Genomic DNA, 23,084 nt, shown 5'->3' with positions numbered 1-23,084 from the left:
CCGTGTTTTCATACTATTCTGGTGGTCAAATTTCGGGTTTTATTGTCTTGATGAAGTTCCATCTTGAGAGGGAATTTTTCACAGTCGCACCAAAATTATACATAGTGTTCTTATATCTAAAGACATATCGCATTTCAAAGGCATTTTAATATGAATCAAAGTTTTCGGATTGTGATGGGGGAAAAAATGTTGACTATACGCAGCGGTTTTTTTAACATGGTAATAGTTATATAAATTATACAAAAAAGAAGATGTGGTACGATTGGCAATGATACAACTCTCCACAAGTGACCAAATGGTACAGAAATTATGCATGCTACATGTGAACAAGAGTAGAGATGACGTACTGCAAAAAATGTCCTACATATCAAGAACTAAAACACATTTGAACAAAACGAAATATATACAAATCTAAGAATTGTATAAAAACGGTACTGACATTTTCCCAAAATGAATATATTATTTTATTTTTTTAGCAATGTATAGAATATGTGGAAGAGTTATTACTGGATAGTAACTTACGAGACAACACAGTGCGAAGTGCCAGTGAGTATGAAAGGCGAGAACATAGTGTTGATACTGAAAGACTGAAGTATTGTGATGTAGTCAAGTCTTGCCTGGAATAACAGATACAGATTAAGAACAGTAGTAATCAGCTTTACCAGATTTCGTTTGAACTTTTTCAATTTAATCCACTGTTGTTGTTTTTAAGTATTCGTCTACAGAATTTGTCTTTTTAATTTTTAATTTCCTCTAACTTGTTTATTTAATTTTTTTTACCTTCAATTGCATTTCTAGTCTCGATTATGATCACTTTATACTAATAACCTTGACAATGTTTTGATATATGTCATATACATGGGTCTTGAAAGGGGTTTACAAAATAGAGAATAAAAGGCAAAAAATTGAGAATAACGACAAAAGAAAAGAATAATTGGCCAAAAGATATAAAGAATAAAGCAAATTATGCCAAGAAATGAAAAAAAGAGAATAATGATTAAAAAACGCTGAAAGAAGGAATACCGAATTCACCCCTCAAATATGATATATATTTATTTACTTTTCGGGAGTAATGAAAATGTAATGCTGGCGTTACAAGTGATGAAGGTCTGCTTAGGTGGTCGATTAAACTTTATTTATCTCATTATATAATAAAATATGAATATTATTTAAAAGGTTTCATCAAGACAAACTTGTTGTCTCTTTGACACATTCCCCATTTCTCAATTGTATGTTGCCTCAAGCATGCATTTAAAAAGAGGGGTCAAATTTTTTTAACATATAAGAAAGGCGATGTGGCATTTCTAATTAACGACATAAATATCTGCAAGAGACCGAAGGCCAATGATGGTAAATGTAAGCAGATGTATATTATCTCTGTAATGTTAATTTCTCAATCAAATTACAGACATTATTTATAACTTTTACAGCATGTATTAGGGCAAAATATTGTGATATTGATATTTTTATATTATTTATTATTTGTTATCATGTCTCATTAAATATTGAATAAAAAGAAACATTTTTATATAATTTTATTTTTGATTTAGTTCGTTTAAAATGACCTTACTTTAACCAAACGAATACAAGGAGATTTTGGAAAAAAGAGTCCCCCCTCAAAAAAGTCCCCCACATAAAAAGTCCCCCTCAAAAAAGAAACGAGACATAGAATACATCAATGAGGAAGCATAAGGAAGACCATAATAACTGACAAACACCAAGAAATGGATGAACGGAGAAATAGGGTTACGTCAAACTGACAGCAACCCAACATCCCAACCTACTAATGCCCCACACAGTTTTCGTCAAAGATCTATAAAATACCGTCTTGAAAATCGATGAAAATCATTTTAATTTCAACAATAGACAAGTGTTAGTTAAGTGTTTCAGGTTGAATTCACCCCGAAATTGTAATCTCAATTTGACGATTCAGTGGCGGATCCAGAGGGTGGCTCCGGGGGTTGGAACCCATGCACCTTTTTTTTCGGCCGATCAATGCATTTGAATGGGGACATATAGTTGGACCCCCCCCCCCCCTTTATCTTGGTTTGGGAACACTCCCCCCCTTTAAAATGACTGGATCCGCCCCTGCGATTTTTTGAATGTGTGGTAGTATGATTATAAGCATACTGTTCGTCGACCATTTATTTTTTCACTTATGATGTGTAATTGCGCTTCGGTATTATCTGTTTTCTTCTGAGCTCTAGTGCTAAATCTTGTAGACCGCTTTGGGTTATTCAGGTGAAAATTGTTCTTTTAAGTTTACAACTACTCAAATGAGTAAGTCCTGCAAGGTTGGTTGAAAATGATAGACGACGGGGAATTTATATTGCCTCTGTATATTAGTTACAAGAGGATATAAGATTGGGACAGATAGTACTGCAGTTGCTTTGCATAAAATAGAGAATGGAAATTGGGAATGTGTCAAAGAGATAACAACCCGACTAAAGGAAAGAGCAGACAAAAGCCGAATGCCACCATCAAGTCTTTAATACAGCGAGAATATCCCGCAACCGAAGGTGGGCCTCAGCTGGCCCTCAATAAAAATGTGTTGCGTGTTAGTTTACCTACTAGGCTCTTTGTCATATATATTATTTCACATCATTTACTATTTGTAAATGACTTTTAACTTGCTTTAAATGGATAAGAGTAGTTCTTTGTGTCTTATATATTTATGTAATATAAAAAAGAAGATGTGGTATGATTGCCAATGAGACAACTATCCACAAAAGACCAAAATGACACAAACATTAACAACTTTATGTCACCGTACGGCCTTCAACAATGAGCAAAGTCCATACCACATAGTCAGCTATAAAAGGCATGAGAAGACAATGTAAAACAATTCAAACGAGAAAACTAGCGGCCTTATTTATGTAACTTGAAAAAATGAACGAAAAACAAATATGTAACACATAAACAAACGACAACCACTGAATTACAAGTTGGTTATTGTATCGTTTCAACCTAATGATTCATGTCATTTCTTACTGTTAGAGAAGCGATTGTTGTGACATCTGACGAAATCAGTTTCTGGGACTACATCATACACATTAGTTGATTGTTTGAGAATTTCATTTTGGCCCCTCCAAATTGATTGCTTCTTTGTCGGACTTTTCTGTACAAAAATTGGAACGAACAATTGAACATTGGTTTTGTATTATTCTTTCCTAAAATCGATACATGCAATTTAGGGAGAGGTAGTGGGTCCAATTTAAAATTTTCTTTTCTTTTTAGGAGCAATACCTATATATTTATACAGGATCATATACTGTTCCCAGATTTAGAGCACATGATATTTTTTTATGAAATGTGAGATAATAATTGTGCCCTAAAAAAAAAGAAAAAAAGTAAGGATTCTTAATTTTTAGGGAATACAAATAAAAAAAAAATAATAGCGAGCAGACCGTTGTATCAAATTTAATGAACCCGACGCAAATTTTGACTATCAAATGTGTATTTACTAAAACAGCTAGCAGATCCAAATAGGACAAAAGTTTTAGAAGACACGTACTCAAGTCAATAAATAAATTCACATTTTTTCCTTTGCAGGTTCCTTGAATTGTGAGATAATAAATCAATTCCAAAGAAGATCTTATATCCAACTACAAATACAGATAGGTGGAGGTCTGGATTTGGTGCACAGAATAGAAAATTATGAATGGACAAAAAGTACAGAATAATGGGCACAAAAAATAAATACTAGACAAATTTAAGAATAAAATAAAAATATGGACGAATGACCCTCATTCACGGCAGACCTCACGGAAATTTGTAATTATTTTGCGGATGGACTACCTTTTTTTTTTGGCGGTATACATGGTATAGCTAGCACTGCACACTTACCGAAAAATAAGCATTGTGGCAAATTAAAAATGTGTAGCAAACTAGCAGCAAGCATTGTCGCATGTTTGCAGCAAACATTTAGTGCAAACTTTCCGCAACCATTTTACCACGCAAATGAACATTTAATGCTTTCTTGCAAACTTTTCGTTTGTCCGGGTGCAAATTGCATGCAGCAAGTCTGCAGCAATTTGCAGCAACACAACAGTTCTATAAGCATTATCGGTAAATGGTGATTTATTTGAAATGGTGCTGTGCTTTATTTTTGTGCTACCTAGACAACAGGCAGACATGATTAGAATGAGTACTTCGAGGTGTTCGGTTGGTCAAGTGTCCACTAGGCCGATTTCAGTTGATCTGGAGATCAATCTGAATCAGATATCTTTTCGGGATTTCTGTTCTCATAGAGCAGCCACAGTATGTTTCTTACTCCGACACAAGAACGGACTTCCAGGTGTCCATACACTCCTTATAAGGAAGGTTGGGGATTGTCCTTGGTTGGTAGATTGTTCATACATCTACATATGTTGCGGGGAATAAATCTTCATCAACTCGTGACAACGTTATCATAGTTTGCTATGTTGACAGACGACACAAATAAAAAGTATTATTGTTAGCAATTCCCTTATCATAATTTTCTGATGACAATATACCAGTCTGAACAAACATTAATTCAATACGAAAGCATTTCAATAATTTATTTGATAATTTACATGGTCTTCAGTCAAATTAACCCAAAAATCTAGAGAGCCTCGGAGTACAAAATTCCTATTAGGGGTCTGTAATTTGAAGTCAGTCGTTTTAGGATTTTTTTTCAATTTTCAATCCTCAGCATTTTGTATTAAGATATGATTTTGTTGGTAAATAGCTTGTTTCCCTTCTACATTATTGGTGGTGTTCCTGGTAGAGGCGAATGAAAAAAAGATTAGATAATAGGTTAAAATTAATGCTAATTTTTACATTTCGCTCCCCTTTTCAGACTCATCCCATTGATTGACACGGATACAGTCACAACAAATACAAAGTACATATAATTTGTGTTAAGTGTATCAATATGACATTTAAAATTAATTATATACGCATAACTACAAAATGAAATTGCTCATCAGCATCTTGGCAGTGATGGGCTGGTGCAAATGACCAAGCCAGACTTTTCCCAAACAAAAAGTCACTGCCGGTTCCGCCACTTACTACAGGTCGTTTCGTCCATACCACCAGGTCGGTCCTTATACTTTACAAACTTGGGTCAACCATGATTTCTTCCGCGTCTGTGGTCTCTTGGTCGCGTGTTCGCTTGCGTACGGGAGGTCGTGAGTTTTAACCTCGTCTGGGTCAAATTTAGACTTTAACATTGGTATTTGTCATATTTGTTGCTTCTCTGCCAAGCATGCATTAACTGATTAAGGAATTAGAGCAAAAACTGGTTGGCTAGGAGTCAGAATAAGGTGTCTGTGTAAGGTGACATGTCTTCCTGTGGACTGTTATCTTGTGATGTAGCACTTTAAACAGTTTTAAACTTTTCAGTCATTTTTTTGTCAGTGAGTCGGTCGGATGTTTTTAAGCTCAGGATTTCCGGATTGACCCTTTCGGGATCCGGGAATTCTGCTTTTTTGATTTCGGGACGTCAGGATTTACTTTATTTAAATTCGGGACCTCGGGATTTCGTGTTTTTAAGCCAGGGATTTCGGGATCAGGACCCCTCCTATCCCCCCTATATCATTAACATGTTTTCTCTCTGAATATGCATATAAATTTGCCACTGGATGGGAAACAGCCATCCATCCATCAATCTTTCTTTCTTTTCTTCAAAATAATTTTTTTTTTAAACATATTAAAAGGCATGCATAAAATCACCAAACCTTTAAAGCACTCTCACAACAAGGGTTTCCCAATTTTGGACACATATTACACAAAACCTTAATGGTGAAACCATACATACAGAAAATTTTATGAAATAAAAACAGGGAATGAATTACATGAATTATTTCACACAATATTATTATACAACCATTGATTTTATCATTTTAATTAAGTGAAGTCATAAGTCTTTGGTGCAAGGATACACCGGACCGCACTGTATATATATGTACATGTATCAGCATTTTGTGTGTATTTTAGTCTAGGTATTAACCATGTTAAGCATCAAGGTTACCTCCGAAGATTGCAGATGATCATCAGCTGGTCATATAATCTGATAAAAATTAATATAGTGTCTGTCCCTCACAGTATAAATTTCAATTGTTAAGAATCCCCTAGTGTGTTGCAATGTTTTTGTAGAGACTTTTGACAATAATACCCAGATTGCAGTAGATTATGAAATGACATAGTACAATTCATTGAATAATTTAAGGCTTGTAATAATTACTTGTTCTTTTTTTACTTTTTTGATAGATAGTATGACAGATATAGGGTGGGGCAACTTAGCCCAGTATGAACATTACGGAAGAGTAGGTGATATAGAAGAGGATTTTGATATAATTTCTTATGAAGATTCAAAAGGAGAACTCTATTCATCATTCAAACATGCCTCTCATGCCATGCTATTTGCTAGGAATGATACTGTATTGTGGGATTTATATAAATCAAGAGCAGCTATAATGGTAATAGTACATGTAGTAATATTAATTGTATATATAAACAAGATGTGGTTATAAAAAAGTAAAATCACAAAAATACCCAACACCAAGGAAAATTCAAAACGGAAAGTCCCTAAAAAAATGACAATATATATCAAAAGTCAAACACATCAAACGAATGGACAACAACTGTCATATTGATGACTTGATTAGGCATTTTCTTTTCAAGAAATTAGTGGAGTAAACATGAATGCCAACGAGGCAACATATCTTTATGACTCTCTTTTAAGATTTATGTCAAGCCTGCAAATTTTGTCAAAGAAAGCTTGACGTAAGGATAGTGTCAGATCCCATGGTGGCGGCGTCAATTACCAACTTATGGTTTTAAAGGAAAACAGCAATGACAACAAGCTTAAGGTTTAAGAATATGAATATCTAATGTAATTAAAGCATAGTGCACATGCTGAAATGTTTCGCCTTTTTCAATTCAATTTGAGGCAGTTATGCAATTTTTTTTATATGTATAGACTAAAGCATATACATCAGTGGCGTAGCTGGGTCATTTTTACGTGTACGCCCGAACCTTCACGAGGAATATTGGGGTGCCAACCGCTCAATGTTAAAGCACCTCCTGATAGTGGGTTCGAAAGGGACGAAGACCCCGAGAGCTATCGAGAATGAGATACCATAATGATTCCTGTACTGAAAAAAAATCCTTGATAGCAACATTCTTTTGAATCTAAATGGTTTATTTTTTTCGGTTAAATATTTTTATATGTTAACTTGTTCATCGTGTTAAAATTGAAACTAGCCTAATGGTTATTGGTTGCAGAGAAAATATTATTTTTAAATAAGTTTACCTCATGAGAGAGCATACAATCGACAAAAGCATCTTTTAATGAACACGAAAAAAAAATATTCTAAGAGGTGCTTTATAAAAAAAAATCTGAAACACCTAGGATTTCTTCCCACAAAAAGTGAATCAATTTATCATTCCTTTAAGGGGATTTAAATAAAAATCTAGAAATTTTCTTTTGATATTTTATAGGTTTATAAATTGAGCATGTAAAACAATTAATTGCGTAAAGAAGAGTCTGGCTATCTGTCTATCAGAAAAGAACAGAAAAATGAACGAAAACAAATGCTTTCAAAATTTTAGCTTTAGACATTAGTCATAGAAAAAGCTTCTTCGGCATTTTCATAAAGTTTGATGAAGGTTCGATAAGTAGTTAATGTAATTGAAAAATAACAAAATGTAAGCCAAAACTGCGACCACTTATTATTTGCAGTCCTTAAAATACGAGAAATAAAAGATATAATTGCATTATCATAGTGGTTTGAATACTCTTTCAATCATAAACAGTTTCTGTCCAACTTACATACAATTTTACGGAGAGTCATTCAAAATACTTTATCCACATTCGGAACCTATATTGACGCCGCTTTGTCTCGCTTTTGGGTCCTAAATCACAGGCTCGACAAAAAAACAAACAACATATCGCATCTGAGCAAATAGTGAATTGCTTTAAATATAAGAAAAGTACCTAGAATTCATAGTAGATTCAGACGTTTACAAAAGATTCGAACAAATGTAGTAAATGATATATTTGAGTAAATTTAGTCCCATTTCATTCAAAACTACAACCCATTGATTACAGAAGCACAAGGCTGATGTGATTTTAACCAGTTTTTCTTATTCTATGGCGATTATTTTTTTTTATTTTCAAAATTCAAGTGTACGCCCGGGCCTTTTGACGTAAACGTAGCTACGCACATGTACATGTATCAAAATTTATATTTAACTTCCATTTTCAGATGCAGATGAGATTTGATGGTTTACTTGGGTTTCCTGGTGGATTAGTAGATCCAGGTGAAAATCCATTGGATGGAGTAAACAGGGAACTAGAGGAAGAAATTGGCCTTGACCTTTGTAAACACAAACTCCAAGATAGTGATCAGGTTGTGTCATTTGTGAACAAAAGGAAAAACTTAGTTTTGCATTTTTATGGAAAAGAAGTAACTGCAAATAACTTTAGTGAGATTGAAATGAAAACTTTATCTGCACCTGATTATGGGAATGAGGTAAATATCAAGTGACCTTTGACATGTTTGACTTTTTATGTTTGCATATTTATTTGTGTAGAAATTGAATACACAAATGTGGAATTATCTTTCAGTTTCTAATGTCACAACTCTCCATCAAAGTCACAATTTGTAAATGTAAATCGTTATAGGTCAAAGTACGGTCTTCAACACAGAGCCTTGCATGATTCACACCACAATATAGATGTTTTTTTTTGTATTTTAAAATCACTTCAGTGGTTAGACTTAGAATGCTAGCAAGATGTCTAAAGATGTCACCAAATTAAGTTTAAGATGTGTTTAATCATAAATTGAAGAAACTAATAAATGAAAGTCCATGAAAAGATATAATAATTTGTTTCCTATTTGCTTTTAATTTTCTTAAAATAAAATTAAGAATGGAAATGGGGAATGTATCAAAGAGACAACAACCCGACCATAGAAAAAAACAACAGTGGAAGGTCACCAACAGGTCTTCTGAATATCCTGCAGTTTGGCAACAAGCCAATCCTTCTGAAAATTATTTGACTCGTTGGCAGCAATTCTGCCTCACTTTATTCTTTCGTGTAAAATTATCTGATTTATTAACAGGAATCATTGCAAACTTATCAAATATAACATAAAAACAGGAGAATTTATTTTACAGACCTTAGGAATGATTCGTCCTCCCCTATATACAATGGGAGATGGGTACAGAGGACTTCCAGCATTCCTGTCCAATAGCTATGCAGGAAATTCAAGACAAGAGCTTCTGATTGGATTACAACATTTTAAAATTTTAGAACAAGACGAGATTGAAAAGGCAGTAGATGCTTGGAAGACATTTATGAAAACAAACAGACAAACATGTGGACTTACTAATACTGATAGTTGATGTTGTTAGTACTTTAGAGAATTATAACTTTTTATTGGGTTTTAAAAACTAATTTTGGACCAATGACCGTGCAATTTTTTAATCAAATTTGTGGGATGCTTTTTCTCGATATCTCTTTGTCAAGTAACCATTGCAATTAAAGGCAATGTAAAATGACTATTTTATATTTTTTTGTGAGTTTTAATAATTAATTGTTATTTACTGTATGATTATTAGAACCAAAGAGAGACAATTGGAGAGAAATTTCAAATTGTCTCCCTTTAATGATATATTTGGGTATATAGTATTGACTGTAGAATTGTTATACTTATTTAATATGATGGATATATTGATGGGTTATGTAATTAAGGTGGTACCCAACACTTTCACTAAAATTAATTTGGCTCGTTTAATTTTCATAAAATTTTGACAGTATTTACATTGACCCTTTAACAAAAATATAAAAATTTCAAAAATTTTGAACCAACCATTTTATCATGTTTATCAGAAACAATACACTGGTTATATAGCAGTTTGACAAACACCAATTTTGATCACTGAGAAGCTTAATATTCCCTGTACAACACAGCTTAGTTAAAACGTTTAGCTGACTTTACAGAGTTATCTGCCTGTAGTGTTAGATACTACCTTCATGCCTTAATATGGAGGAAAATATCTCCCAATAGTACTTTTGGAAGAGTTTTATTATGATAAATTCTTTATTATTTATTCTTGTGGGTATATGTGATAGAAACCAACTATCAGATGGTACCGTAATTAAAATAAGGGTGGGATGTCTGTTTACAATGTTAGTGTCACAGTTGTAGTTAAAATACTTGCTATAATTTTGATATATATATATATATATAGAAACTTTATTAAGGCTTCCTGAAATGTTATTATTTCTTCCTTAAACTACTGTAAATTCAGAAATTATTGCGTGCATTTATTATTGCGATTTTGTAATTTTTGCACTTGAATGCGATTTTAATTTTTACGATTTTGAGAAAATTCATGCTTAATTCAGGCAAGGATTTGTATAGTCTTACTATACAAATCCTTGATTCAGGTAAAATATTACTAAATGCGAGTATTAATTATTGGGTTTATAACTCAGTCCCATTATTCGCAATAATAAAAACCTCGCAATAATTTCTGAATTTACAGTATGTAATGTGTTTTAATGTCCACTTCTTGTTTAACTATATGAATGCCAAATTCTTAAATATTCTTACATGAAATGGCCATGTTTGAAATGATAACTTTATTCTTCTTGGGAACATACAACTATGACTTTTAGAAATTTGATATTCAGCCTCCTGAGAGCACAACTTACAGAGTACATAGTGTAGTACATTATTTTTTTATGACATCCAATTGCTCAGAAAAATTATGATTACCAAATACATATAGGATATAGTGGGGTACCATAAGTACATTCTCTCACAGTCATTCTTGTTATTGAAGCAGTAACGTAGATAATTCTATGATTTTTCATTCTGATATAATACCTTATCATTAAAAGAAATTTGTTTTTATTGTTTGTAGATAAAGTTTTGTTTGTCTACATTATAAATAGTTCAACACATTATTAAACATTATAATTTATGTATATCAGTATTTACAAATTGTTGAAATTTTTTTTTATTATTTATAATATGTATTTCAGTGTAGAAATATTAAACAGAAAACCTTGATTAAGTCTTTTTAATTAATTTTCATTTTGGAAGTTGTTACTTTTTTTTTCTATTTATGAATTTTTCAGAAGATACCACAAAATCATTTAAATAATAAATTAATATTTGTTTTCGACTTGAATAGAACAATTTTTGCTATATGTTTTGCATTATTATACCTATTTAGCAGGGACAGCAATGACAACCAAAACTGAATATTTCATATAAATATAATTTTGTTTTTGACCAATGGTTTGAAGTTTCCATCATTCTAAAATTTCAGAAACTATTGCATGCATTTTTTATTATGATTTTGTCATTTAAGACTTAAATGCAATTTTAATTTTTAGGATTTTGAGATAAATCCTGTTTAATTAATATAAAATATTTTTCAAAATGCGAGTTTAAATTATTGCATTTACAACTGTCTAATGTTTTCACAATAATAAAAACCTCAAAATAATTTATGAATTTACAGTAATTAGTCTTAGTTTTACTTTTGAATTTCCTCATGAATCTAGATAATTATTTTTAACAGGGAAAATGCCCACTGGGTCTTCCAGGCAATGAGAAAATGGAGGTTGGCCTCAGCTGGCCCTGTAGTAAATATGTGTACTAATTCAGGGAAAATGGACATCATACTAAACTCCAAAGCATATAAATGAATTAAAATTATTACAAAAATACAAGATAAACAAAGTCCAAAATCGACTGACTTGGGACTGATTGAAAGACAACAACTTTGTGAATTTTTAACGATTTCGACAATCAGAACTTTGCATCATTTTTAACTTAATCCAATACTGTTCCTAAATCATACACATTAAAGAAAACTGGTTACTGTGATTTTATATCATGAAAATAAGATGACTTCTCACTGCAATTAATTCACGTTATGTCCTTATGATCCATTTTCATCTCTTAATCACTTTATTATAAGTGGTCAATAGTAATTTGTCAGTAAAAATTTCTGAACCTCAAAATTACTTTCACATTAAGTTTGTAATCTCTTATTGTGAATTATTGCACTTTCAAGGTTCATTGATCAATTTAAAATTTTTATGAATTTGTAATTTTATCCTATCCTGTAATCAGTAGGTCAAATATATTTGATATAATGGATGTTTTAAAGGCGAAAACGTCTGTTTAACAGGGTTGATCTGACCTTGACCTCATTTTCATGGTTTGTTTATCAATGTTTAGCTGTAATGTCTACTTTTAGATACAATACACAGCATGTCACACATGTGTACATCAGATGTCCAAGTGTTGGCATGTTTACTCTTTGGCCAGGTTGTTGTGTCTCTGACAAACTCATTTCCATGCTCAATTTTATTTGATGTACAGAGTGATCACATGGGTTAAATGTCTATCTGGCAGGGTTCATTCAACCTCATTTTTCCGGTATCAGAAACTACATGTATAAACAATAGGTGAACAATATTTAAGAATCTTGTTTGAATACTTTGTACCCTAGTTTGAACTATTTTACATTGTTACACTACTAAAACAACAATTTCTATCTACAGTAAAAAACAACAATCTTCATATGCTCTTAAAGGCAAGTGATACAGAAGGGACATTCAAACTCAGTAGTTGAAAATAAACTGACAATTACAAGGCTAAAGAAGAAAGAACCCAATAGAAAACAAAGAGTACAAAAACACAACATAGAAAACAAAAGACTTAGCAACACAAACCCCAACAGAAGCTGGGGGTGAAACGAGGTACATCGGAAGGGTATTCATATCTTGCTCCACATGTGTACCTGTTAGGTTGCTTTTGCAAGTACAACCCATTAATAAGTATATTCATTTGTTTAAATAATGGATCTTCTTTGTTTATATATAATGCATGAACAATGTTAATAAATACATTTATGTGTTATACAAATGGTTGAAGTTCAAGATGAGAGAAATCACGAATTAAATATCAGAATATTACAAATTATGCTTTGGATGCATAGAATTATTTTTTTCATTTATTATACAATATTAAAACAATGTAAACGTTCACTGCTAGTATTTTGAACTATTCAAGACAAACCAAACACATCATGTCCCCTTGTAAACATTTTGTATACAATACCCAATCCTCTAGAATACCCTTTATAATTGGCTGTGCAGCAGAAATGATCTGGCATTCATAAGTGTCTGAATTGAAGTTAACTCCTAAACAGTTATCATTTGGTGAACATTGAGAAAGGCAACCAATGTCACTTCGTTCTATTGTTGTGGATAGTAACGTCATAAAACCGTATGTTCCAGGTACAAAACAGTAATGCCCAGTAAACACAGCTGAAAGAAATAAACTTCTTTTAGAGCGATAATTCTAACAGATTTTAATCATATTGTTATACAAGAAAATAATCATTTAAATAGGCTGTTTATAATGCTTTAAACTCATAATCAGATTTTGATATGAGATCTTGATATTTCTAGGTACTATTAGCAAACACAATTATTTCACTTATTTGTGAGTGACCTAGAGAACATATTGAGTCTTGATAAGCGACCCTTTTACCCGTACAAAAACTAACTCTGTATTTATATATATATTAACACCACCCTTTTTGTCATTACTAACGACACTTATAACTGTCTATCGAGAAAATGAAGCCATGAATGTCCTTGAGAATATTTTTACTTTGAAACAGTCGTACACAAATTCTTTGTAATGATCTGTAATGTCTGTACACCGATAATTAACAATGGGTATTGTTTATCAACGATTATCAACTTAATCATAAACAATAAATCGGTAAATGTGTGATATTTTTAACAGTATAATTGATCAGCTAGTTTAATCATTCCAAGTTACCATGGTAAGAGGTGGAAGCTTACAACATTGAAAGTAATTCATAATATTAATCACTGGTGGAATCGCAGCCTTAGCTCATTTTGGAAAAGACCAACTGCCGTTGCGTTGTAAATTGGTGGTGGGTACGCCAGGCGGTGTTGATATCCTTTATACCAGTATCTAGAACAATATATTTGAGTCGAAATAATACTGGTTTGTGCACCGATCATATTCACTGTAAAATATTCCTGCTCATGCACACAGTTGCTTACAGTATACAGTATTCAGTTGCTTATCCGTGCTACACTACAAAAGTAGTGGTACTCCGGATAGTGGAGGAAAGAATAAAGAAGAAGAAACGCTAAAAATAATACTGGTCCAAATATGTCTTCAATACTGTCGAGGCAAAATTATTTGAAAGGATACAAATGCTGTAGAGATGATCAAATCAAAAAAGGAAGTCTCATGTAGCCTAAATCTGGACACGGAATCCAAGCTTTACACGAGGCAGATATATTTCTTAATTTTAAAAGTTTTCCAAAACATTACAGCAATATGTTTTAATATACAAAATATTCGAATTGTTAATCGTGACATTACCACAGTAAGCTAATAAGCAAACAAGCCTCTTAAATATAATGAAATGCCGATAGGACGATCTAAAAAATCACACATTTACAAAATAGGGAATGGACATGATGAATGTGCGCCTCTACTTGCCGACCGCTTATTTATTTTCATAATTATGAGTCGGAGGCTCGAAGGTCCTTCAGACACTTGTCAAGTGTTTTTAAAAACGTTTTACACAAAAGTCTGTAAGGCATTCAACAATGAACAAAGCCATGCTGAATAGTCACATCACTTTGATTTACAGAAAACATTTTACTAACCTGTGTGTTCAATTACCCACAATCCATCTGATCCCCATGCAGTTGCGATTCCAACCCCTTTTATAACAAATGGTGACGGGTCTGTCCAATCAAATATGATTTCTGTTCCATTTTGTGTTTCTTTTATCAGCAATATGTTACCATTCAATTTCCAACTGATTACGAAAGTTATTTGTTCTGTGCAACTTACTATTCCTGGAGTATGAATAAATATACTAATACTTGTGTCCTTTTTGTGTAGCTTGGTTCGGTTGTTTCCTGCGTCCCCAATACTTATTTCATATAAGTCAGAAGACTGAAGATCTACTGCAGCAGATAAGATGAGATTCGCATGATGACACGTTTTTACTGAGAACTTCATTGATTGAGTTTGGGCAGGGTATATCTGGTAGGTTGACACGCTAGTGTAATAGTTATATATATCTGGAGTATTCCAACTTGATTTATCTCCTATAATCAAACTTTGTATCCATATTCCATCTAAAGCATGTCCTGTTTTTAATATATCAAGGTTACCATAACAAATAAATCAGAATTATCAGAACATACAAATAAGTGTAATCAGGACAAATAAATCAGGATTATCATTCATATACAAATTAAGGTAATCAGAACAAATAAATCAAGAAAATCAGAACATACGAATCAGGATTATAAGAACATAAAAATCAAGGTTATCAGAAATAATAAAAAGAACATTGGAATATTGAATACATATGGTTAGTAATTTTTTAGAAAAAATATTAAGGGCAGCTGCAGGTTACTGATTGATGTTTAAATCTACTAATTTCCCAAGAATGAACACACCGAGGCAATTAGAACAAACAAATTTAGGTAATCAGAACATACAAATTGATGTAATGAGTGAGAACAAACAAATCGAAATAATGAGTGAGAACATACAAATCAACGTAATCAGAACATACAAATCTAAAAAATAGAGGCAATGCCACCTTGCTTTTTTTTGCCTTTTCTATGAAGTTTAACCTAATTATCGCTTTGATTTTTACAGATTCCTGTTTCTCATTTCTTAGAAGTAAGGAATACTTTGTAATAAAAAATGATTAATTTAAGCATCGTTTGAAATTTTCGGAAGTTGATTCCTGCTACGGGTTTGTGTTTAAATCATTATAATTATCGTATTCCAAGAAAAGCACATATTTTTTTTTACAAATTTACATCTAACATTTTGAAAAACCGATGCAGAAAATAAAACATACGAATATCTTACCGGACACTTTTGAACTGGAACACAACCATCCCAAAACAAACACTGAAACGAAAATGAAAAAACTACTATTTATATATTTTAGTGAAGAAGAATGATCTGATATTGATATGTATCGATAAAAATAGAAGATACATACCATACATGCATTTTACTTATTTGTACTAAATAAGGAAAAAAAAACACATCAGTAAACGCGAGACGAAAAAACCAGCATGATATAACAGTTATTAGTGCTCTTTCAAATAAGAATATCAATTCTTATTTCTGGATTTTTTAAATTTTACTTACGAACATCCTTAGATATTATTTTCCAAACTTTAAAGAATCATAGCACCAGAATTTAAAACTATTTCGTTTTGATATTAGGTAATCTTAATATTGTTATAATTGAACTGCAGTCGACGTAACACTTTTTTATTTACAGTGCAGTTTACAGTGCAGGTACTAAAGTGATATCGCGAGACGAAAAAAATATATGATATAACAGTTATGTCCAATAAGTGAGTGAAGCACATATGCAACTATTCCAGTCATAATTAGGTTCGATAACTCTGTATGTGACTGGTTTAATTATGATTATGTAAAATGTACTGGTTATCCAAGTAATGATTTCAATATATATATATATATATTTTTATATTAGATATTGCATCTTTGTTACAATCCATCTGTTGTTTCCTTTCGTTGATATAAAATATTATCATAAAATGATTTCATAAACAATCGTATAATGATCTATAATACTAATCTTATATTAAGTCTTGTCAAAACTTACATCGTGATTAGGCCACTTTGCCATGTTTGTTTTCTTTGATCACGTTGATGACTTAATTAATATCTCCACAATCTAGCTTTATTAATTATCATACGAGTTACAATAACGTGTCATGTTTAATTGCAATAAAAACAGTTAAATCTTATTGAACTATTTGCATGTGCAAAATAAGTGTCGAACATCGTCTACGTTTGAAATTATTTGGTCGCCATTTTGTTATATGTAACTTCGAAATTGTATCAAAACAAATAGCATGTTTCCACTTTCACAGAGGGAAATAATGTTTTATTCTATGCTGTATTAAGGTAAGACAATTATTGAAAAGACATGCATCTAACAATTTTTCTATTTTCATCGTAAAAATCTACAAAAATATATATTCCCATGTCGCCCCACGCTATCAATGTTCATGTAAACTGCATGGTCGGTGCATGTAAATCTTTATTTTTAGTGAGAGACTGTTTCTTATAAATGTATTGAGGAACATGTGAAAAGGAAATTTCTTAAGTACAAAATGACACACTTTGATAAATATTTGAAATATTACTTTCCGATGTATAACTAAATGAATACCAGCATGTCGTGTCGTTGTGAACCTTCAACAGTGGCCGCCATTTTGAAAATATTGCTGAGGACTGCCAAAATATGAACTTTTCAAACAAACTTCGAAGCAAAAAGTTTAATACCTGAACTGATATGGTTTGGGATTTACTTTAAATAAATATGTTGTCGATCTTTTTAGGGGTTGGAAGGATATAAGCAACAATAAATTAGTTGAGAAAATTGATTTTACAAAAAGGTCCCATTGCAATTTTGTCAATTTTTTACGAAGATGTCAACGGAGGCTGTGTGGCTATGTCACCTCAATTTTCAAACTTATTTCGAAGCACGAAATCATATTTCTGAACTGAAACTTAAAACATATTTAATTGTAAAAAAATATAAACTGTAAAACGCGGGGTTAGAAGGAAAATATACATTATAACAAAAAAGTTATGACCGTTTTATTTATGTACCCGTTCACTTTTCATGGATAATCTGTCGGCCATTAATAATATACATCTTAAGTGTAAAAGTCACGTGATGACCGAGATAGTTGGATATGATTATAATGACAAAACATACTTGTGATGATAGCCAAAGGTCGTTTCTCCATAATGAAATAGAATACTATTACAAACAATTATGACAACGTATATAAGTGAAACTTAAGGTGGTATGGGAGTCTAGAATAAAAATGATAGAATTTGTTCATACTTTGCCAAAACGTAGTATCTATATATTGATATATGTTGAAAAATATAATGAAAATGATAGGTCACCGCGCATTTTTTCAAGCTACAGGACGTGACAAAATGACACATTTTGTATTGATTACACAAGAAAAAAAACACCGTTTTGTTATTAGAAAGCCGAAAACTAAATGATAGAACTGTTAAATACTTAAGGAAAAGATAGCTTTCAGACAATGCTTTGAGAATATCAAAAGAAAAGATAGGGTCACCTTACGTTTTTTTCCGACTAAAATTCATAATAGGAAATTCCATGTAGAATCCTTCAGAAAATGCACTGTTTAAGAGTTACTTCCCCTTAAAATGCCAATTGTAAAAAAAATTAAAAAGCAACAAAAATAATCAACATTTACAGAAATATTTAATAATTATAAGTTATATTCTTATAAATTGGTTCTTTTAAATGAACAATCAATTTAAAAACTTCATTCTTGCATCACATTTTGCTAACTTGATAGAAAATCTGCACCTTTGGTTCCCTGTTTTTTACAATCCAAGATGGAGGAAGACACCCATACTACCTTAAATAGATATAGGAAGATGCGGTATGAGTGCCATTGTCCCAATGAGACAACTCTCCATCCAATACTACAAATCTAAATAATACCAATAGAAATAACAGGTAAAAATCCAAGACAGCATTTTCCCGTCATTTTTATAACCAAAAAATCTCTAAAAGGAGCTTCATAACCAATACTTTTAGCTTATTTTGTGCATTACTGAAGTAATATCGTGATTGTTGATTTTTTTTTCTGGTTTTGGTAAGTTTTGATTGAAGTAAAATTTTGCAATTACTATACAACTTAAAGGCAATTTTGCACATCAGTATTTGTTTTTTGTTTTCTTTTTATTATTGATTGACAAGTCACTTATATTCAAACTGTTGACAATTAAGTTACCAATATTTTTAAACAATAAAAACAGTTAAAAGTTGTAGATCATTTACTTCTTTATATTAAATGATGTTATACTGTATAATAAAGGAACACTTAAAAGTTGTTATTTCCTTGATGTGTCCCCTTTTTCCATTCTAAATTTGATTAAAAGATCTGCCAAACACTGAGCTCTTTTTAGTTGATATCATCATACACGGAGACCTTTCAAGTGACTTCTTGTCTTTTTTTCCCCTCAGCAATTTAAAATTCATTGAACTATATAATTTGAATTCTTAATAAATAATGACGAATGTGCAAATTAATTTTTGAAAAACTAATTTAGATAATGAAATCGTTTGGCTTTTTTTCGGCAACAAAATCCCCTATAAAATATGATAGTAAACAAAAGCCCTAGAATATTGTATCAACTGAAAGAAAATATCCGAAACAATTACACATGCATGATAAAAAAAAACTCAAACAAATTTTCAGTTTATACCTGTAGCCCTTTTGCCCAAAACATCTTAAGTGTATAATTTATCGTAAGTCTAAAATATTCCTGAACGATTCAACTAAATATTTTTATTGTAAGATAAATTTTACACTTCAGATTTTTGTGAAAAAGGTTATTGATGTGTAAGAATAGTATGTCTGACGCTGACTTAAAGTATCCAAATCCACTGAGCAAACAATCAAATATACTAGTTCAATACGTTGTAAGTGTATACACTTGACAATGCTGTGCAATTGACAATTATACGCGCCAGTAAAATAGACAAAAGTATAAAGTTAATATAACAACGGTTCGATTTTTTTTCGGCGAAGAGAGACGAATTGTATCAAAGGGAAATTCAAACTCATAAGTCGAAAATATTAAAACAGCAACATGACAAAAATAGATAAAGATGAAAATACAACCACAGGATACAAACACAACATAAAAGTCTTAAGACTTAGCAACAGGAACCCCACCAATAACACCAGAAGGATCAACAGAACCTGCTCCATTCCTGTTCCATTCTTAATTTTATTCCATATTAGAAGAGTTATTGAACTATTAGATGTTTTTATAACTCATGTCGAAAATATCCGATTTGGCTTTGTTGATAAGAGAGAGATACTGTTTACTCTAACCCTTCAAGGAGATGTGTTTTTATATGCTTATAAGCCTTCATATTTATTTTTGTCAATTTGAAATTTACAAAAATTAGTATATTAAAAAAACACTCAATATAATCAATTATTAATTAATAACATTTATCTGAGATAGTAATAGAACAGTATGTTACTCTCGAAATCATATTGACAATGTCGGTTTCTCCACAATTTTTCGGCTTAACAATCTGCCGTATCAACCTCTCAGATATGTGTTATTTATATATAGTTTTTCCTACAACGAATATAGTTATAATATAATGTATACTTACATAAACCGGACATTGTAAGCACACTAAAAACAGTTGCAGCCTCTTTCATTGTTTCTTTTTGATCTCCAAAATATTCATTTAGCAGCAATTACAACTGAGGTTGCCATAAGACATCTTTTCAAATTGGCTTGTCGTTCAATATTAATAGAAATTGTAGATTTTAAAATACTAATTTTATTTATTTTACGTAGAACAAAAAAATACACCCAAAGAACTAAATTAAATGATTAAATGGATATGGTTTTTTTAGTTCTCAAATAGAAAACTAATTAAGTCTTTAGTGACTTAAGTATTTGTTGAGAAACATTTATATCAGCGTAATTTAGTATGTAATTATATATAGTCGTAAAACATTTAAATTAAAACCGAAACAAAACGTGAATATCGTGCCTGTTTTTTAATCAATTGGTAGATAAATCATTAATCTATTGAAAATCAAGGATGTGTTATATTTACATAGGCTATTTTCTAATAAAACATAAACGATGTCACACAAGATTCCCATTAACCCCTTAAATTTCATAATTACCCATAAAAAAAGATTTTATTTCAGAGTAAATATGAGAAGAACAAACAAAACAATTACCTATAGATGGAAAATGCAATTTGATAAACGACATTAAATTTTAGATTGATTCAAACGAAACATATCAATAACATTGAATGCAGATAAGATCCAGATAGAGTCGGCCATGACAACATATGGATTTTACTAACCCTCTATGGATCGGTATGGGGTCAGTAGCGAACCATATAACTTATAATATTAACTGCCTCTGATGCATTCACCATTTATCATAATTCAAGCAGCACATTATTAAAAGATTCATCTCGTGATACCAGGATGTCTATATAGTTATCAAAGGTACCAGAATTATAATTTAGTCGTCAGACGCGCGGTTCGTCTATATAAGACTCATCAGTGTCGATCAAATCAAAACATCTATACAGCCAAGCAAGTACAAACTTGAAGAGCATTGAGGATTCAAAATTCCAAAAAGTTGTGCAATAACATAGAATAAAGATATGATCCTGTTCACCGGGGAAATTTTTTCAAGGCATTCAAATGGATAAAACCAGAGGATTCCGAAAATCTGACAAAAAATCCAAAACATGACAAGCCAGCTTCCTTAATTACGTTGTGTTGTAAAGGGAATATTAAGCTCCTCAATGATCAAAATTGTTGTTTGTCAAACTGCTATATAACCTGTGTAATATTTCTGAAAAAAAGGTTGGTTCAAAAATTTAGAATGTTTTATATACTTGTTAGTCTTTTCCAGCATGTAAATCATGCAATATACTTAGATAGGTGTTTAGGGAGACGAGCTTGGGATTTGCTCTTATGCTACCCACTCCAGGCGGGGACAAAGAAGAGAACTTTAAAAAAAAAACTCTTTTTGAGGCCTCATCATTTTGTCAGACGCTTGTACATTGTGGATGTAAGAACAGATGCCGTGGTAATTTTGAATGTGGAAAATCGGGTATCCCGTTCACTGCGATGTGTGCATGTCGTGGTGTTCGTTATTTTTGGCCGAAAGTTGTAGTAATTTTAATTATGTTTTAGTACTATAGTGATTTTATTTTGTTTTAATTAATCTATCCAAAACTCTACAAAGTAATATTTTATCAGTCATGTTCTGAACGTTATTATGTTCCGCTATTCGCATGCAGGTACATGTATATGCAACAACATTGGTTGTTCTAAACTTTTACACAGCTACATTTTCTAACACTTGATGCAGCATACCAACAGAAGCACAGACACACAGCTGAATGTCTGGCAGATTAAGACATTCTTTAACAGTTTTTTTTACCACCGTGTATCACCAGTACAGCGGATATAGGTACTAACCAAGCGGGCACGATCGATTTTGAACTGACACGGCAAATCTTTTTGTTTTGTTTTATCAATATTCAATGTACATTTCTCAACATTTGAAATTCCTGCTCCCAAATAATTTTCGCATCGATTTTTTCTATTCATAAAACAACTTTGATATTCTAATTAGAACAATTAACTTGTTAATGTGCAAATAGTTGTGAATGTCAACACCAACTTTCAATTTCGATACAGTTGTTGATACATTTACATGTTTTATCTAAAGGAAACCTAGTACAGGGCAAAAGAAATAGTTACCAATCACAAACCTACCTATGATTATTCATTTTTTGAAACTTTTTGGGTAATAAACGAGTGTGAAAATAAAGTTTTTGTGTACGGTGTACAACAATTTATTAATTTAACTATGCACCGTACATAAGGATTTGTGTGGTCAGCTAAACACCGTACACAACGTTTCTTTCGGATAAAATATCGAAAAAAAACATGTATGAAAGATTTCAATGCCAATTATTGAAACAGGCAGCTATATTTATGACACACACACAGTGGCCTTCTATCAGAAAAAGAGTTGCAATGAATATACTAGAATATATCGGATGAGACGAGGGCCAACTTTTTCGACAAGTAATTGCACATGTTTTTAGTAATTGTTCTTGTTTTTGGAAAATAATGAGACATCTCTCATCATCAACCTACGACCAAATCATTTCTTAAAACAGCAACTATGTTTAGATTGAAGTACACATTGATATTATGTGAACAAAACAAAGATTTTCGTTACCGTGAAATATCAAAATCGCTCACACCCACTTGGTTAGTACCTATTTCCGCTGTACGATGATACACGGTGATTACATGTTACTTGACTTGAATCATATACCTATATATTCATATACTATATAGAACTACTAGCTTTGTGACT

At 31.7% G+C, this 23,084-nt stretch overlaps 3 protein-coding genes across 4 annotated transcripts in view; 2 read left to right on the top strand and 1 right to left on the bottom strand.

The window, feature by feature from the left end:
* The window catches only part of LOC134701900 (glycosyltransferase 1 domain-containing protein 1-like), a 48,646-nt gene extending 47,184 nt beyond the window's left edge, over positions 1-1,462 (top strand). Inside the window, exon 12 of the mRNA XM_063563008.1 lies at positions 477-1,462. Within this exon, the coding sequence (XP_063419078.1) occupies positions 477-626 (150 nt within the window). The 3' untranslated portion in view covers positions 627-1,462. The remainder of the gene's footprint in view (positions 1-476) is intronic.
* A 3,332-nt stretch (positions 1,463-4,794) lies between these two features.
* On the top strand, positions 4,795-10,186 carry LOC134701909 (U8 snoRNA-decapping enzyme-like). 2 transcript variants are annotated; one of them, XM_063563014.1, is made up of 4 exons: positions 4,795-4,867; positions 6,235-6,443; positions 8,235-8,501; positions 9,148-9,486. In XM_063563014.1, the coding sequence occupies exons 2-4, from the start codon at positions 6,240-6,242 to the stop codon at positions 9,373-9,375; spliced, it is 699 nt and encodes a 232-aa protein (XP_063419084.1). In that variant the 5' UTR covers positions 4,795-4,867; positions 6,235-6,239; the 3' UTR covers positions 9,376-9,486. The 2 variants fall into 2 exon arrangements, with proteins under 2 accessions (XP_063419084.1, XP_063419085.1); XM_063563015.1 differs by having other exon boundaries at positions 4,830-4,867; positions 6,239-6,443; positions 9,148-10,186.
* A 2,767-nt stretch (positions 10,187-12,953) lies between these two features.
* LOC134701956 (uncharacterized) lies at positions 12,954-16,347 on the bottom strand. Its single transcript, XM_063563070.1, has 4 exons — positions 16,239-16,347; positions 15,951-15,992; positions 14,720-15,211; positions 12,954-13,327 (listed from the first exon to the last, which is right to left on the bottom strand). The coding sequence occupies exons 3-4, from the start codon at positions 15,078-15,080 to the stop codon at positions 13,062-13,064; spliced, it is 627 nt and encodes a 208-aa protein (XP_063419140.1). The 5' UTR covers positions 15,081-15,211; positions 15,951-15,992; positions 16,239-16,347; the 3' UTR covers positions 12,954-13,061.
* Between the last annotated feature and the right edge of the window lie 6,737 nt (positions 16,348-23,084).

This window comes from Mytilus trossulus, unplaced genomic scaffold (assembly GCF_036588685.1).
Source record: "Mytilus trossulus isolate FHL-02 unplaced genomic scaffold, PNRI_Mtr1.1.1.hap1 h1tg000373l__unscaffolded, whole genome shotgun sequence".
NCBI lineage: Eukaryota > Metazoa > Mollusca > Bivalvia > Mytilida > Mytilidae > Mytilus > Mytilus trossulus.
Note: the sequence above shows the minus strand (reverse complement) of the source record. Positions and strands in the feature narration are given on the sequence as shown.

Excerpts from the sequence above, each read along its gene's own strand:
- LOC134701909 (XM_063563015.1), top strand. The coding sequence starts at position 6,240 with ATGACAGATATAGGGTGGGGCAACTTAGCCCAGTATGAACATTACGGA. Across the intron at positions 6,444-8,234 it reads AATCAAGAGCAGCTATAATG|ATGCAGATGAGATTTGATGG; the intron begins GTAATAGTACAT and ends TTCCATTTTCAG. Across the intron at positions 8,502-9,147 it reads CACCTGATTATGGGAATGAG|ACCTTAGGAATGATTCGTCC; the intron begins GTAAATATCAAG and ends TTTATTTTACAG.
- LOC134701956 (XM_063563070.1), bottom strand. The coding sequence starts at position 15,080 with ATGAAGTTCTCAGTAAAAACGTGTCATCATGCGAATCTCATCTTATCT. Across the intron at positions 13,328-14,719 it reads GTGGGTAATTGAACACACAG|CTGTGTTTACTGGGCATTAC; the intron begins GTTAGTAAAATG and ends TATTTCTTTCAG.